At 39.4% G+C, this 18169-nt stretch overlaps 1 protein-coding gene across 1 annotated transcript; it reads right to left on the bottom strand.

Moving 5' to 3' along the window:
• Positions 1-441: 441 nt before the first annotated feature.
• Positions 442-11624, bottom strand: LOC125630097 (glycoprotein Xg-like). The gene is made up of 7 exons (XM_048835625.1): positions 11540-11624; positions 11102-11152; positions 9365-9433; positions 5449-5505; positions 3546-3584; positions 1498-1617; positions 442-458 (listed from the first exon to the last, which is right to left on the bottom strand). Exons 1-7 carry the CDS (start codon positions 11622-11624, stop codon positions 442-444), a joined length of 438 nt encoding a protein of 145 aa, XP_048691582.1.
• Positions 11625-18169: the final 6545 nt, after the last annotated feature.

Genomic DNA, 18169 nt, shown 5'->3' with positions numbered 1-18169 from the left:
CAGCAGAATTCAGATATCAAGTATAAAATAAAGTAAAATCTTTACAAACTTTTTTCCAAACTTCAAGTATTTGCCTCAAACTTTACAAAAAATACAAATGTACAAGAGAACACCAATATAATACAGAAGTTCCTTTTTTCTCATCACCTAATGTATTAACCTATTTATAAAAAAAAAAAATAGGCCTAGAAAAAACACTGAATATTCTGTGATCCCAATGCTCAGACACAAACCTTTAACCTTAGCAAAATATTATAGCACATAACTGAGGAATTATCACGGAGTTATCATTTGAACCAAAATATACATTCACATGTATAATATGCATCAGATTGTACTATATTATCCATTCATATATTAATTAAGTACATCTTAACAATAAGCAGTCCAGTGTTGTGCAGAAAATATTCATAATCACTGGGCAGTTCCTCTTTTGCCAGCTTACACAGTTGTCCCACCTAAAATGGAAGATTGTAAAGAAAATTTAAAAATTCTGATATGGATGCTTATTCAGATCAATGAATCTCTATCCTTTACTATAGCTCCTCCCTGCCCCTATGGAAGGACAGATAACCTTTGTCCTCTCTAACTGCTCCTGCTGTGGGTTCTATCGGATCTTTGATGGCAGAGGCTGTTCAGGGGATGCATTGATGCTATAATCATGCCCCTCTTTGGGGTCGGCCATGCCCTCCTATATAGCCCCACCCCCCGCCTTGCTGCAGGAAAAGTTGCAGCTGCCTTGTACCAGTGCAACTTCCACTCCCACCCACCATCACACTATCTGACACCGGGGACCTAGGAATTTGATCATTTCAATGGTTTACTTCAAATATCTGAAAAGAGTATGCATGCTAACTGTTAACAACGCTAAGATTGGGATTTTTTCAAAAGCAAAATCTGCCCTCACGGAAGTCAGTAGTAAAACTCCCATTGACTTCAATGGAAGCCAAGTTAGGACAGCTGTGAGCACTTTTGAATATCCCACCTAAATATTTAATTCATTATTATATTCGCAGTTCTTATCAGGCAGCATCTGACTGACTGACCATCACATGCATGAATTTTCAACCTTAGTTTCAATTTCATTAAGTTTGTGTCTGGGAATAAAAATATTTTAAATATAAGTTCATATTCAAGACCCTACACTCTTCAGGGCAGAGACAGTGTCTTCCACTCTGGGAAGCACATAGCATATTAATTGCGCAACTGCAATACAAAAAATAAAGATGAACAATGAAGTTGCAATTACTACTTGAAACATTATAGGTATTGCAAACTCAAAGACTGATATATATCTGTTTCAGTCTTTGAGTTTGGATAATAAAATATAGTGCACCTGGTTTAAAGAATTCATTTTACTCCACTTAAATATTTGCAAGACCTATAAGAATGTACAAGATGGTTTTAATTTATATTACAAGAAATAAGAAAGTGCTGTTTCAATCAAGATCTGCCACTGTTCCAAAAAAAGAACAAAAAAGCTAGTGTAAATCTTACCATTAGCTTTAAAACAGAGTTGCTTCTTCTTGTAAGCTGTGTAACCAGCAACTGTTCCAACAACTAACAGCACAAGCACAGAAATCACAGGTGACGTAACTCCAGCAACTACTCCAGAATCTATTGACAGAAAAAATATATTTTATTCAGAAGCAACAAAAGAGCATCCTTATTTTACAGTACATAAAGTAAATCGTTGCAAACACAGTTTGACATGAGAAAGGGTTCATACAACTTTTGAATTTCATTTGCAGCATGAAATAAAACATTTTTTTAAAAAAATATAAGGACCAGAAACCATATTATTACTACAGACAAGAAAATAGTGACTTATCTACACATATGTTTTATATATGTTTTAAAACTCTTTTGGTTCAGCTAAGACTGTTGTGAGGTTATTGACATGAACTGGGAACATATAGATCATTGTTGCAACCAAGGTCCTGTAGCAGCACCAAATCTTGTATAAAGGGCGTCAAATGACATGTCTAAGACAAGGTTGTGGTTTGCTGGTTATGATTATGCTATCTGTGTATGTGTATCATTTTTGTAGTTGAAGTTATGAATATTGGCTCTATACTGTCTGTATTTCAAACTTATGCAATGCTTCTGGGTGACACCCCAGACAAGTTGGTGTCAGCTCTGCCTAGCCTGCTTGATGGCCCATTAAGGACCATCAGCTATACAGTTGACCCATTGAGAGAAGGCAGATACACCTTGTGACTCAGCAAAGTATGCAGGAACTTGCCCATGTGACTCTAAACTCCATTTCGCTGTATTGTAATTTTCCACAGTAAGAACAAAGAGGTGTTCTTACACCTGGAAAAGACTATAAAAGGCTGATGACTCATCTCCATCTTGTCTTCAATCCTGCTTCGTATCTCTGGAGCAGTGATTCCCAAACTGGGGTTTGCGAAACCCTGGGGGTTCGTAGAACATTACAGGGGGTTCGCCAGAAAAATTTCACTAATGGCGGTCAGAGGACCCTGGGCATTGGAGATAGCAGGTGGGACCCAGTTGCAGGACAGACAGCCCGAGCCCCACGGAGAGCAGGGCAGGGCAGTTGGGGCTGGCAGCCCGAGCCCTGCCCCTGTGAGCAGAGGAGCTGGCAGCCCGAACCCCAGCGCTCTACGCGGGGCTGGCAGCCTGAGCCCTATGGAGAGCAGGGCTGGGCAGTTTGGGCTGGCAGCCCAAGTCCCGGCGATCAGCGGGACCTGCATCCCGAGCTCAGTGGAGCTCAGCTGACTGGGGCGGTCAACGGGGTCCAGCAGCAGGAGCCCCATGGAGTGCGGAGTGTGGAGGAAATTTAAACTTAAATCCCTGGAAATATTCATTTTTAGGAGGGGGTTCACAAGATTTCACAATTTAGTGAAAGGGGTTTGCGGCCTGTTAAAGTTTGGGAACCACTGCTCTGAAGGGACTTTGCTACAAACTGAAGCTTTGAACAAAGGACTGAATGACCCATCCCAGCTGTGGATGTACTCCAGAGACTTGATTTGAACCTGCAGTTTATTCCATCACTGCTACAAGCCTGAACCAAGAACTTTACCATTACAGTATGTAATTGATTCCATTTAATCAATTCTAGCTCTCATCTATATCTTTTTCCTTTTATGAATAAACCTTTAGATTTTAGATTCTATCGGATTGGCAACAGCGTGATTTTTGGGTAAGATCTGATTTGTATATTGGCCTGATTCTGGGGCTTGGTCCTTTGGGATCGGGAGAAGCTTTTTTCTTTTACTGGGGTATTGGTTTTCATAACCATTTGTCCCCATAACGAGTGGCACTGGTGGTGATACTGGGAAACTGGAGTGTCTAAGGGAATTGCTTGTGTGACTTATGGTTAGCCAGTGGGGTAAAACCGAAGTTTTCACTGTTTGGCTGGTTTGGTTTGCCTTGGTGTGCACAGAAACCCCAGCCTTGGGCTGTAACTGCCCTGCTTTAAGCACTGAATTTGGACTCTCAGTTGGGTCCCACCAGAACCAGCATTGTTACAACTGTCCTAAATATACCATAAGGTAATATGTATATATGTATTTACTGACCAGTGTTTCCACCATGATTGACATTACTCTCCTTTTCTCCTGGAAAAGAGGAAATAACTTCATTGTTGGAAGAAACCTTTTGGAGAAAACTCACAGCTAACACAGAGCGAAACAACAACAAATTCCATGCAGAGGCAGCCTGCAAAATGGTATTTGGTTAGAACTGGGGAGTGGGAGTAAGGAAATGGGGGTTCTAATCCTGATTTGGACCTTAACTTTTTGGAGGCACATTGTGTCACTGTCTTAATTTCCTCAGAATGATAATACTAATCACCCCCCACCCAATAAAATGGGGCTGAAACTGCTTACCCAACTTCATAAAAAATGTTGTAAATTTCAAATAAAAGACAGCTGCCAGCGTGGGGTGTGAGACAGGGGAGTAGCCAGAGCACTGCAACACTCTGGCTATTCTCCACTGGCAGACAACCACCCGGGGAGCCATTCACTAACTCACTATAGGCCCAATGCTTCCACCTTTACACTCTCTGAATAGCCCCTTAATCTGTAAATAGTCCCACTGAATTCAACCAGACTATGTGCCCAATCCTGCAAGGTGCAGAAGACCTTGTCCAACCCAGCAAAGCACGTAAGCGCAGGGTGGATACAAATCAATGTGGTTTTTTTTAAATCAAAAAAATCGATTTTTTTTTTATTTAAATCAGATTTTTTATAAAATGTTTTTTAAGGAAAAGATAGTTTTAATTAAGATACATTATAGCTCAAAGGTATCTCATTATGGAATAGGGATTATAAATTCTAATTCTATAGTATGAGACAATATATTCATGTAATGTTTAAGAAAAGTTTTGTAAATGAGTTCCAATAGTTCATGGATTAAGGACCCAATCTTCTGGGGTTACACAGGCTTCTGTATAGATTATTTAGGTTAATCTTTCTATCTACCCAATGGGACTCAGTGCTCAGTCTAGAAGATACCATCAGAGATGCTTAGTTTTGCAGTCCTCAAACTGTGGATTTGTGTCTCCAGAGGTAACATACTTGTCAACAGCAAAAACGTTTTTAAATAAATAAATAATATAGAGAGGTGAAAAATAACAGACCTCAATTCTATTGTCCCTCTGCAAATTTGTGTACACAGAGTCAATCCCTTACCTCTCTCTAAAAGTGCAAAGTTTCAAAAAGTTCAATGAATAGAAGATTGTTGGGGGTGGAATAGATATGGACAAGGAGAATAAGTCTGGAGATAAATGTGAGACGCGAGGGACATATGCTTGTTTTGTTAAAATATTATATGTTTGCTGTTGAAGAAAAAAATCCAGAATACTTAACATTGTTGTTTTAGTTAAATAAAACAATTTAAATGTCTGTCTGGTGATGTTCTCCTCTTAATACAGCATGGCAAGAATATTCTCCAAATATTAATGATTAACCTGTTGAATTGGAGATAGTTCACCTCCCAATGACTTCATAAATATTTGCTTCAATTGCCTTTGGTAAATTAAATAACCAATCATTCATTTTCTGATATAGCTGTAAAACTAACCTGAAAAGCTTTCAAAATAAATCACTGTTTAAAAATGTATAGTGTGTACCTTCTAAAAATGAAACCTACATCTATCTCTGAGTTGTGAAGAATATGTATTGTTATAACAACCAACAAGAATGCACTTTTATGTAGAAAACAATGATTAAATTGAGTCTTCCTGACTAGTGATTTAAATAAAATCCACCCTGCTTAAGTGGATTAAAGTGATTTCTCTCTTGAGGACTGACCACTCGACATCTTTTAGCACTGTTTGTGGAGCAAGAGATTGCTCAATATGTGTAAGAGGAGAAGAATCTGGCCCTATACCAGCTAGATGCAAGTCTAAAGCAAAAACAGGCAGCTGTGTGACTATATGTCCAAGGTTGTGAAATATTCAACAGAACTGGCATACAGTACCTGCAGGCCTTGGGGGTAGAGGTTTCCCATCATTGAGATCTAAGTCACTGAAGCGGTCTGTAAGATAAAAGTGTTATTCATTATTCAAATTTATCTGGAATTTCATCTTTTCCCCCTCCCTTACACTACCATGACCTGTTTATTCTTGGTGTCCTGGGAGAGGATTATTCCCCCAGGAGCCTTACGTGGAGACAGACCTTTTGGGCATAGAGCCCACTTTCTGTCTTTCACCTCAAGGTCAACCATTAGAATCTATTTGAAGGCTAGAATTCCAGTCATGTCAATAGAAAATTTTTGGTTCCTATCCATTCCCAGGATAGGTGCAGCTAAATTTGTCAACAGGAGTGGAAGGGAAAACAAGATGATTATCAACATGATTTTAGGATCCAATATCTTGTAAATTTTTCAGGCTAGATATACTTTGTTGAATAGACACAAAGACCCAGTAACCTTTTTCAAAAAGTGGACCTGGAATGTTGATCAAAAAGGAACAAACAAACAAGCACATAGCAAACCAAAAGTTCCCTACAGTGGTTAATAAATAAGTGCACCATCAGAGTGCATCCAGCAAACAAAATAAAAATCTGACTGAAATAATTTTTGGATCTAACATTCTTAGGAGAAAATATTCTTAACAGAATTGCTATACCTTCCTGGTTGCAGGTGAGCAGGTGGATATGGCTGAGGTTTTGGGTGGTCCTCTATTGATCATAAATTTGTTAGAAGGAAGACTGAAAGTAGAATGAATTATATCGAAATTATAAAAAGAAAAGGAGTACTTGTGGCACCTTAGAGACTAACCAATTTATTTGAGCATGAGCCTTCGTGAGCTACAGCTCACTTCATCAGATGCATCGGATGCATGAAATTATAATTCATTAAAGAAATGCTACTTGAAGGGTTTGTTGAAATATAGTTGTCAGAAAGAGAAACATTAAGGATTGTGAGACAATGGGTCCTCAAACTAATTAACTTAGAGCTCCTACTGAGCTAGGAGATTGGTAAACGTTAGTATGCAAATAAGATATGTATGTATATTTGTCAGTTTCTGCTTCCTTTTGTCTCCTATGTTAAATTGGCTTTGGCTTATCTGTATAAATAAGTTAGCTTGAGCATCTGCAGGAGGCTCACAATCACATGGGTGCATTGGCAAAGCGCTTTGCTAATAAACAGAGTGGTCTGACAAATTATGTGAGTCCTGAATCTGACTTTGGCAGAATGAAGGCCAAAGTTTCAAAAGTGCATAAAAAAGTAAACAAGAAGTGTAAAACTTTGGGATTTTTTTATAGTCCATTGCTGATTTTTCTTCCAATAGATTCAGAAAATGTCCTCCTTGGTAGGTAAAACCATTGCAAGCAGGGCCAAACATCCTGACCCTGATTTTCTTGGCATCAGAGAATTTCTACTGACTACAAAATGTTCGTCAAAAAATTTCCATCTTCAGTGAAAATAAGAAGAAAAAAAAGAACCCACGACAATTTTTGAGAAAAATATTTTGTGTTTCTTAAGCCAGCTCCACCATTATGAACACATCAGATACTGACATCAGGGAAGGATTGTGGGATATTATGGGTATCATACAGGAACCAGAGACCAAAATGTGGATGGAAAATTGGCTGAAGGAACCAAAAGTAAAGAAAAATAATAAACTGTAGTGAATTGAATTAGGTATCTTATTTATCTAAAAGAGATATTAAGGCAACACATTAATAAAATTAACCAATAATAATAATAATTTGAAGGAGCTGCAAACACCACTATGAGCAAAAAATAATAATAAAAAATGGCCTAAAAAGATTAAATAAAGTAAATATGTGGAGGACGGGACAAAATAAGTTTCAATTTTGAAAAATATAGACTAACATCTGAGGAAACAGGTATCAAATGGAAGTGAGAAACCTGGAAATGCTGAAAGATGTAGGGATGAGAGAGGATAGTATATTATGCCTGATTTTGAAATGTGTGTGATATGATAGTCAAACAAGCCATTGCAATTTTGGCCTGCAAATGCAAAGGCATAGTATAACACAAGGATCGTCAACCTTTGGCACGTGGCCTGTCAGGGAAATCCACTGGCAGGCTGGGACGGTTTGTTTACCTGCAGCGTCCACAGGTTCGGCCAATCACAGCTCCCACTGGCCGCAGTTCGCTGTTCCAGGCCAATGGGGGCTGCGGGAAGCGGCGGCCAGCACATCCCTCGGCCCACACTACTTCCCGCAGCCCCCATTGGCTTGGAACAGCGAACCACGGCCAGTGGGAGCTGCGATCGGCCGAACCTGCGGACGCGGCAGGTAAACAAACCATCCCGACCCGCCAGCGGATTTCACTGACGGGCCACGTTCCAAAGGTTGCTGATCCCTGGTATAACAGAACTGGGAAGTAATAATCTCTCCGTATAGCCCCGATTCAACAAGGTGTTTAAGCACGTGTGTAATTAGAAGTATGTGACTAGTCCCCATGCATTTGGGACTACTCTTATGCTTGAAGTTACAAATATCCTTAAGTACCTTGCTGAACTGAGACCCATGAGACCACAGCTGGATTAACTGCACACAGCTCCAGGCTCCTGACTTCTAGGAAGATGTAAACAAACTGAATACAGTTACAGATGTAATGGGAGGAATGAAGAGATTGATTTATGAGAAAAGAATAAGAGTTTGGCTAAGAGATGACTAAATGGGCACATATTTATAAACATGTAAAGATAAGGGCTGATATTTTAAAATGTGCCTGTGATTTACAATCCTAAATCCTGTTTTCAAAAGCAATTAGGTGCTTAGGAGTCCAAACACCTGTATCACTCTAGAAAATGGGACTTCAGGTACTTCTGATCATTTCACCCAGGGTTTAATAGTGTTTTTAGTCTCCAATTTCTAGTAGTCTAACCATCTGAAATATGATGCTGGGGGAATTATTTTCTGAAATGTGAAAGCCTAATAAAAAGTAGTCTAACATACTACAAAACTTTTAGAGAGTACCACCACCAGAGGCATCTCTTAAATAAAGGTCTTTATCTAAAAGAAGACAAAGAAGAGAGTAAACAGAAGGCACTTTGGGGAAGGAGTGAAATGTTACTTTTAAATAGGAAATGTAAAGCGATTGTTTAAGACAAGTGGAAATACGTTGGCCCAGGTCATCTGCAAGTGCTTTAGCATCTCACAGAAGGTGACTCAGTATTTTTAGACATTTAGCTCCACCACATTACATGGAAAGAAGGATTATTGCCCGCATCATTCTCCAATGCCTTGCTAGCAAAATTTCAAGGCAGCTGGGATATAGGGGTGAGCTGCATTTCAGTTTACAGTTCCAAATTTTTCTTCACAGCCACAAAGGTGCAAAGCATTTATCTTTTAAAATAAAAGTTTAGATTCCAGACTAGCCATTCAATCTTCAAAATATTGCTCATCAGGCAGGATGACGGAGAACGTAACAGTGACGATGAATAAGGGGAAAGCTCATTTTTTTAAAGCTGTGGTGTTTTAATTAGGAACAAAAAGGTGAGACATCCTGGGACACGTTTTAAATAGTTCATTTTAAATTGATTTTCACTCAAAGTAATTCACAAATTTACGTGAAGATTCTTATAAAATTTTTTCTTTATCCAGAATTTATGAGCTGTAAATTCAGGGCCCTACACCAAATTCTTTATAAAACAACAAAGAGGTTGAATCCGTGCTGTAAATAAAAAACTCAGTGCAATGTGGTGTCCAGACCAGCATATCTATAATAGATACACAAGCTACATTTTATATGTTGAAAAATAAATTTAAAAAATCAGAAATAAACATACTGATCCCATAAGCATCTAATAAAAATAAATATGTTCATTATCATAGCACAATGTACAACAAAAAATGCAAACCAAAATTAACCAGTTGCAGCCTCAATTATTTTTAATGCACAAAAATATTCTTACCACCATCATGTCCATAGCTTCCCGGCTGCGGCTCGTGAGGAGGACGTGGGTGAGGTTTTAGATGATCATCTATTAGCAATAAAGATGTCGATATTTTAATAACCTTTACCTTTTGGGCAAACACTAGACACATTTGTTCTCAGCCCAGAAGCACGTTTTTGGAATGTTTGAGCAAAAACTGTCCAGTTACTTTGAGTAGGAATATAGTGCGGGAGTGGGGGAACCTTTAATCAGAGGACAGAGTCCCCAAGTAGCTCATATGCCTTTCTGGGATCTGGTGAAAATCAGTTTTGCTTTGGACAAGTTATAAAGATTTTAAAACATGCTGCATGCATGTGCATTGTTTTTTGTTATACATTAGACTAATGATCTGGCAACATTCCATTGGTACTGCACATGTGTGCATGCGAGTTGAGTGGAATTTTCCATTCAGTAGACAGTCTCTCAACTTCTATTGCAGTTACACATGGACAAAAAAGTTGAGTGGAATTTCATTTAGAGTGTGCAGGTCTGCGTGAAATATGGTCTTTGAGGGGGAGTATGCAATGAGGCGGAGCTCTAAAAGGACAGTGACTCCTTCTGAATAATACGTAGAGGTACATAAGGAAGGGGCTCCTTAATCTTGAAGAATCCCACCCGATTCACTATAGACATAGTGTAATGAAGCAGGGAAAGTGGGAGAATAGATCTATTTAGATTTTTATGAGGGGTCCTGCTCCATGTGCTATATTATTTGTTCCGTGTATGGTGTAAGAGACAGAGGTAAGAAAGGACTTTTGGCCTCATGCAATGTGGGGGCTGGGACACTGTGCAATGTATAAAACATGAAGCCATTCACTGGATTGTGATGATACAAATATTTAACAGCTGCCACATACATAGAACAATGTCCAACTTATGCACTGAATGAGATAGGATTCCTGTGGGGGGGAAACTGATTGTGTAGTGAAAGACTCTACCATAATGCATGGTCAGAAGGGAGCTAAATTAAGATTGCATAGCAACCTTATCCATTTCCTGATTCCTGAATGCTTCATTTTAGAACTTAAATTTTCTTTCAGTGTAGCATGTGGAATATCATAATCAAATAAAAAGTATTTTTAAACGGAGAGAATGAGAAAATTGGTTTGCCCTTTTAAAATTAGTTTGTCACATCCAATCTCCTCCAGGGTTTATGGCTTTAAACCTTTCTAGTCCTCCTTTACCATTGACAGCTCATTTCTCTTCATTGGCATAGCCTGTTGTAGCACTATTAAAAGTCACGCTAACAAGTGAATGCCAGAAGAGGGAGTCCATCAAATTTTAAAAAGTCCCATGCATATGAGACTTTAGTCTTCAATACTAATAATATTTTTTAAAAGTCATTTGTTGTGGACTTGCCTTTTCCCCTGCACAAATGTTTTGTAAGGCAAACAAAAGCTACAGTTGTCTATTTGTATGTTCCTTGGGGATTCCAGGGCAGGTAAGAGATTACCAATTATAAGGCAATACAACTTCAGTGTTGTCCAGTCACTGTCTAGAGCTATATTATACCCATTAAGGAACTCTTATTATGTGGTAAATGTCCAAGAGATTTCCTTTAATACTTATTTTTAACCTATACTTGATACTTAGACAGTTATCGCACAACCTTGATCTCAGATCCTGCACTTGGCACACATCACAATGAATCTTGTAGAAACTACAAATCTGAGTTCATTGTCATGAACCATTTCCCAATTTAAATTTATTACTCACCAAACACTGGCCTTTTAGTAGCCGGTGGAGGCTTCTTAGTAATTGTTTCCCCTATGAGACACAGTGAGACCATAAAATCAATACAAACTGAAACACTTTTCAATACATCAAAGGGAGGCATCTGTAAATCTTGATAAATATTCTAGATAAAGAAAACTTAAGCATCCCTTAGACCACAAATTAAGTGCCAAGGTCTTATGGCCAAAATTCTTTTAAAATAGAACCTGAACTTAAGCAAGTTTTTCTAAAAAGCCTGATCATCAAAAGTGCTAAATCCGGCATTTCCATTGACTTTTATGCATGTCCTTTAAATTGAACTAATTTATGTTGTGGTCCAGTTCTCATAAAATGGAAAATGTATTAAAGATGTAGCAATAATATTAAACACAATAGGGCAACCCAGCCCCCTCCCCCCTTTTTTTGGGCAATTTTACTTACCTGGATGATCAAGAGCATCAGATAAATCAAAATCACCTTGACCTACCAAAAGAAACGACACATTAATGTGTGTGTGTAGGAACATTTTATACCTATTTCAGTTAGTGTTGTGTTAACTTTTATGTGTGTGATTCACCACCAGAGCTCTGCTGGCAGGGCATAGGATGCAGGCACCTGGTGGTGGAAAGTCCAGTAAAGGGGTACATGCCAGAGGAAGCTATTCATGAGCTCCACTCTGTCAGGGGGGCCTTTGTGTGATCACACAAATTAGCCCATTGAATTCAAAGGGGATACTCATTCCAATAGAACAGGAAGGATTTGGCCAATAATACCACCCCAGATTCAATCAATATGTCAAATCCCTTTGAAGAGCCTGCTTTGCTCGTTATGGAAGGCAAGTACAGCAGCCAGAAGTCCACAGTGTGTCCAAAGAAACAGAAACAAGATTTTGCACATTACTGTTCTTTCAAACTGTTTTCTCAGAGTGGCACTCTGTCTCCCCCGAGTGGTGGCTAGGCCAGCTAATGATTGAGGAGTCTGCTACAAGCTTGGTTAAATGAGATGTGTCTTTTTGCTCCTGGAGTAGAGGATCAGAGGTCCCAGGTTTGATAGCCCCTGCCAACAACTCTGGGTGAATCAGTGTCACCAGTGGCATGTTATACCACAATCAGAAAAAGTGGTTTTAATAAATTCATTAGTGTTTTAACAGCTTAACTTTACAGATCTGGTTAAAAGTTTTACTGACACACCTGCCTTGAAATCACTTGTAAATTAAATCTGCACAGTTTAACTTCTTCCTCTGACATATGGCAGCATTTACAACTGTCAAAGTGTGTTTGTTATCTACACCCATTTGCTCTCCACTGCACCCTGAAATATCTGAAAGAAAAACAACATCTTCCTGCTCTGTTTTAGGTCTTAGTGATGTCATTAATTGTTACAAGAGAAAAAACACCATCCTGACATGAGGACTTGGCAGGAAAATAAAGCTGGGAAAGATTTAAAATATTGTATCCTAACAGCTTGTAACTGAGTCTACTGATCAGTTAGTGATTTGGGATTTCCTTTGTGTTGTTGTGGTTGGCGTGTTTTGCTTTAACTGAAAAGCTTTTGTAAATCACCTCTTTATGAAATAAGCAGCCATTGACTTTCGTGCAGAATGTAGCACTGTTTGTCTTCATTCACTCCTTAATATCTGTGTAGACTGAACACAAGAACAGCTGGCACAAAGTGAAAAAAAAAAGTTTCTGGGAGTCAAAATTATGGTTTTTATTCTCAGCTCTGCCACTGACTTTGTGAGTGTGACCTCGGGCAAGTCACTTGATTTTTGTCTGTTTATCAGTCTGTATAAAGGGGATAATAATGCCTAGATCTTATATAGCACTTTTCATCAGTAGGTGCCCAAATGCTTTACTAAGGGAGTACCATTATCCCCATTTTACAGATGGAGAAATTGAGGCACAGGGAGGGAAATAATTTGCCCAAGGTCACCCCACAAACCAATGGCAGAGCCAGGAATAGGCAACACTGCCTCCTATAATAGGAGAGTGACACTTCTGTAACTCACAAAGCTGTTAGAAGACTTAATAAATATTGGTAAAATACTGAGATCCTCAAATGAGAGGGATCACACATACAAGTTTAAAACATTTTTATTCTTATATTATACTTTAATTGAAGTGCATGTTTCAAGGACTTAATTACATAGCTACACACTCTGACAGGAATGATAATATATGGTTGGAATTCCAAAGAATGAGCTATAAAACACGACTACCCTTGTCCAACAGTGTGTTGTTTCTGAAAACCTGTACTACAAAGGGGAAAGTAGGTCACAAAACCAGACCATCCAGTTAACATAACTTGAGTAATGTTTTCACTTATTTAATTGGCTGGATATTTTAGAACATTACACACCATCCAACTATTACCTCCCCTGCCTTAGGGACTGATCTAACCCCGACTGAAATCAATGGGTTCTTAGGTTTCTCGTCCTAAGCAATAAGACCTAAGGTTTTTCAGTCATGGGCTGCCAATATTTTAACAAAGGTCTCACACAAAAATATTCCCCTTAGTCTGCAATTACCATGAAAGTTTATGATGGCAAGGAGTAGGTGTGAGAGTATGGGGAATCTGTTTGTTTTACTATCCATAATAAAAGCAGGGGTTACCCCATACATATACACACACACACAAACACACAAACACACACACACTTAAGCATAGTGTAAACTGGTAGCATTTTCCTCCTCTTGCTCCTCACACACGATATAGAAACTGGATCTGGTCCAAACATGCCCTTCCTGGAGTTTTTCTTTATTATAAACTTTAACAGCAGTAGCAGCAAAACATAAACCTAAGATGGATTGTCCGTAGTGTTTTGCCTGTATAAACCTTCTGTTTTGACCCCTAGTTTTTATGGTCTCTGAGAGATGCTCAAAAACCTCAACCCACAAAGGTATTTAGGTGCCTAAATCCCAATTTTAGGCTCTACTGCAGTCCACGCAACTCCTGCCAAATGCTTTACTAAGGGAGTATCGTTATCCCCATTTTACAGATGGAGAAATTGAGGCACAGGGAGAGAAATAATTTGCCCTAGGTCACCTCACAAACTCACTCAGTGCCTAAGTTTTCAGGGTAAAAGTTCCTTAGGTGCCTATGTTTCTTCCTCCAAGCATTTGTTCTGAAACCACAATCTAGGCATCCGGATGCCTATCTCCTGCCTAAGTCCCATGACTGACCCATGGACGGGGGAAGACAGGTGGATGAACACCTAACTTGTGTGCAAAACCCAGTCTGGTAGGTGTGTTCAGAGGGCACCTACTGGATAGGGCACCATTCAAAACCTGGCCAGAGGAGGTGGTCCATACCTTATAAACTTTTATCCCAGTGATTAGAGCACGTACATGGAACGTGGGAAACCCTGGCTCAGTTCCCCTTTCTGCCAGAGTTCTTTTGCTGGTATGGTTATTACCAGTTTCCTGAACAAAATAAACTATTCAACAAAAGGCCTCTTTCCTAGTATAGCTGCATCTATTCTAAGACTTTTGCCAGCACAGATATGTTGGTCAGGCATACAATTTTTTCACGTTCCTAACTGATACAGCTTTGCTGGCAAAACTCGAAAATGTACATTGGGCCTAAATCACTAGCTTTAGTCTGCCCCTGTAGCCTTAGCAAATAAAACACATCCTTTCAGGTCAGATTGCTAGGCATGCACTCAAAATTAAAATAGGATTTACTTTTATAAAGCAAATTGACAATATACTAGTAGTTTTAAGTTCAAGTTTAATAAAAATTACATTTTATACTTGCAGATATTAATCTTCTAGGTAGACAATTGGGAAATTAGGGCCAAATTCTACCTTCAGTAATATCCAGACAGCTCCACTCACCCCACTTGCTTCAGTTATGGAAGCCTAATGCTATAGACTTGTGCTTAGTATGGTTGCTCTGTCCTAGAAATTGCTGTGATTTTTCTTACAAGCTTCCATACATATTTTTGTTGTGAAAGTCTCTACTGACCGTTTCCTCTGGCTTTGACATTGCACCTATTTAACTACATTCTCACAGTGATCCTTGTTCAGACTTGCAGATAGAACTGTTCCAAAGACTCAGACTGACTTAAACAAACTCAACCACTGACTAAGAGTCATATAATGAAAATAAATTAGACCAAAATATTCAGATGGCATCCACTTTAGATATGCAAATCCACCAATGTGTATGCACTAGTTATGGTTGTTCATGCACGAAGAACTTGAAGTTCAAGCACAGTAGGGATTTGTGTACCTAAGTCAGGTGACCACAAAATGATTTGCTCATATCCATTATTTGCAAATCTAGCCTTGTGTAGAGAACAATATTTTTACCAATTGTTTAATTTAGTTGCCCAATTTGATTTACCTTGTGTCCAAAAGATCCACCAACTTTAACGGGACAGTTGGCTGCTTGGATAAAGATCAGAGTCATCATAATTTCATAGAACTGTGGGGCTGTCAGGAACCTTGACAAGTCAACAAGTTGAGCCCCCTGTACTCAGGCAGGACCAAGTAAACCTAGACCATCCCTGACAGGTGTTTGTGAAACCTGTTCTTAAAAACTTCCAATGATGGGGATTTCACAATATCCCTTGCAAGCCTATTCCAGAGCTATAGTTAGAAAGTTTTTCCTAATATTGAACCTAAATCTCCCTTGCTGCAGATTGAGCCCATTACTTCTTGTCCTACCTCCAGCAGACCTGCAGAACAACTGATCACTGTCCTCTTTAAAACAGCCCTTAACAGATTTTGAAGACTGTTATCAGGTTATTCTCTCCCCTCCCCACATCTTCTTTTCTGAAGACTAAACATAGCCAGTTTTTTTAACCTTTCTAAACCTTTTATCATTTGTAATGCTCTTCTCTGGATACTCTCCAATTTGTCCACATCTTTCCTAAAGAGAGACAGTACTCTTGAAAAGAAAAGGAGTACTAGTGGAACCTTAGAGACTAACCAATTTATTTGAGCATAAGCTTTCATGAGCTACAGCTCATTTCATCGGATGCATAAAGTAGAAAGCTTATACTCAAATAAATTGGTTAGTCTCTAAGGTGCCACAAGTCCTCCTTTTCTTTTTTTGCGAATACAGACTAACACAGCTGCTACTCTGAAAGAGTACTCTTGGTGAGGCCGCACCAGTGCCTAGAGCAGGACAATTACCTCCCATGTCTTGCATATAACACTCCTTTTAATATACCCCATCATGATATTAGCCTTTTTTCACAACTGCATTACATTATTGACTCATGTTCAATTTGTGATCCACTAGAATCCCTAGATTCTTTTCAGCAGTACTAACAACTAGTCAATTATTCTGCATTTTGCAGTTGTGCATTTGATTTTTCCTTCCTAAGGGAAATATTTGACATGTGTCTTTATTTCATTTTATCCTGTTGAATTGAGACCAATTCTCTAATTTGTCAAGGTCATTTTGAATTCTAATCCAGTCCTCCAAAGTACTTCAACCCTTCCCAGCCTGGTTCCATCTGCAAGTTTTAGAAGCATACTCCCTATTCCATTATCTGCGTCATTAATGAAAATACTGAATAGTACCAAACCCAGAACTAACCCTTGTGGGAAGCCACAGGATACCCCCGTCCTCAGTTTGGCAACAAACTATTGATTACTACTGAGCATGGTCTGTTTACCAGTTTTGCAATCACCTTGTAGTAATTTCATCTAGACCACATTTCCCTAGTTTGTTTATGAGAAAGTCATGTGGGACTATGTCAAAAGCCATATAAAAATCAAGATATATCATGTCTACTTCTTCTCCCCTATTCTCTAGGCTAGTAACCCTGTCAAAGAAGGAAATTAGGTTGGCTTGGCATGATTTGTTCTTGACAAATCCATGTAGGCTATTACTTATAATTCTGTGATCCTCTAGGTCAGGGATCAGCAACCTTTGGCACGCAGCCCACTAGGGTAAGCCCCCTGGCGCGCCAGGCCGGTTTGTTTACCTGCTGTGTCCACAGATTCAGCTGATCCCAGCTCCCAAGCTGACCTAAAAGTGGCAATTCTTCAACAAAAAAACTTCAAAAACAGACTCCAACAAGAGACTGCTGAATTGGAATTAATTTGTAAACTGGATACAATTAATTTACGCTTGAATAAAGGCTGGGAGTGGATGTGTCATTACACAAAGTAAAACTATTTCCCCACGTTTATTCCCCTCCCCACCCCCACCATTCCTCACACGTTCTTGTCAACTGCTGGAAATGGCCCACCTTGATTATACACAGGCTAAGGCACTGATTGGTGGAACTGTGTGTGCGCGTCCAATGTGGACAGCACCAGAAATCCAGCAGAAAGCCTGAGAAGCACTATAGCATGGCCTGGAGAAGACACAGAGACAGAGCTCCTTGAAGCACAGGACTGACTGGGAAGCAGGCTTGGATTTCTGAACAAGGAAACTGCCTCCTGTTTGTTCCTATTGTGTTCAGAGAAAGAGGACTTCGTGTACATTTTTTGTAAATAAACAAGATTATTTACCAATGAAATACTTGACTCTATCATCCATTTCTCCTCCTAACAGAAACAGTCTGGCAAGGCCTTGAATACTAGCTAACTGTTTGGGCCTGGGGCAACACCCACCAACCAAAAAGGACGTGGAGGTAGCAAAAATACTGAAAGAAATTCAACCACAAACTCTTCACTTACCCTGGATGTATGCTTTCAGCATGATGCATTGAGTCCCGATTAACGTTAAAACAAATTGTGCACATCTTTCTCTACATTTTACCTAGCATGGCACAAATGGGACAGAGACCTGATTCTAAACTTCTTTCTTCCCAACCCAGACATAAGGGCACCCTGAGAAGGTTTAGAATCGGCTTTGCCAGCTTCACACACCTTGGGGTTTCCCCTCCAGGGGGGAATCCCTGGCTGTCTAGGTAGGGCAGCTCTCTGAGGTGGTGGAGCTGGAGTACACTGGGCTCTGACGATGTTAAGTTCAACAACAATGGTAACAGTCATTAACTCAGGCCCTGCCTCACCCCTTCCTGCTGTCATGAGGGTGACGCATAAAGAAATACTGCCCTTAGAGTGCACATAGTCACTAGTGCCTACCCCCTAGCCTTCACTTTGACTA

The sequence above is a fragment of the Caretta caretta genome, chromosome 1 (assembly GCF_965140235.1).
Source record: "Caretta caretta isolate rCarCar2 chromosome 1, rCarCar1.hap1, whole genome shotgun sequence".
NCBI lineage: Eukaryota > Metazoa > Chordata > Testudines > Cheloniidae > Caretta > Caretta caretta.
The sequence above is the reverse complement of the archived record's forward strand: the minus strand, read 5'-3'. Positions and strand labels throughout refer to the sequence as shown.

Coding starts and splice junctions, on each gene's coding strand:
- LOC125630097 (XM_048835625.1), bottom strand. CDS start 11,624: ATGTTCCTACACACACACATTAATGTGTCGTTTCTTTTGGTAGGTCAA. Junction 9,434..11,101: donor TACTAAAAGGCCAGTGTTTG/GTGAGTAATAAA, acceptor TATTGCTAATAG/ATGATCATCTAAAACCTCAC. Junction 1,618..3,545: donor CAATCATGGTGGAAACACTG/GTCAGTAAATAC, acceptor TTCTGTCAATAG/ATTCTGGAGTAGTTGCTGGA.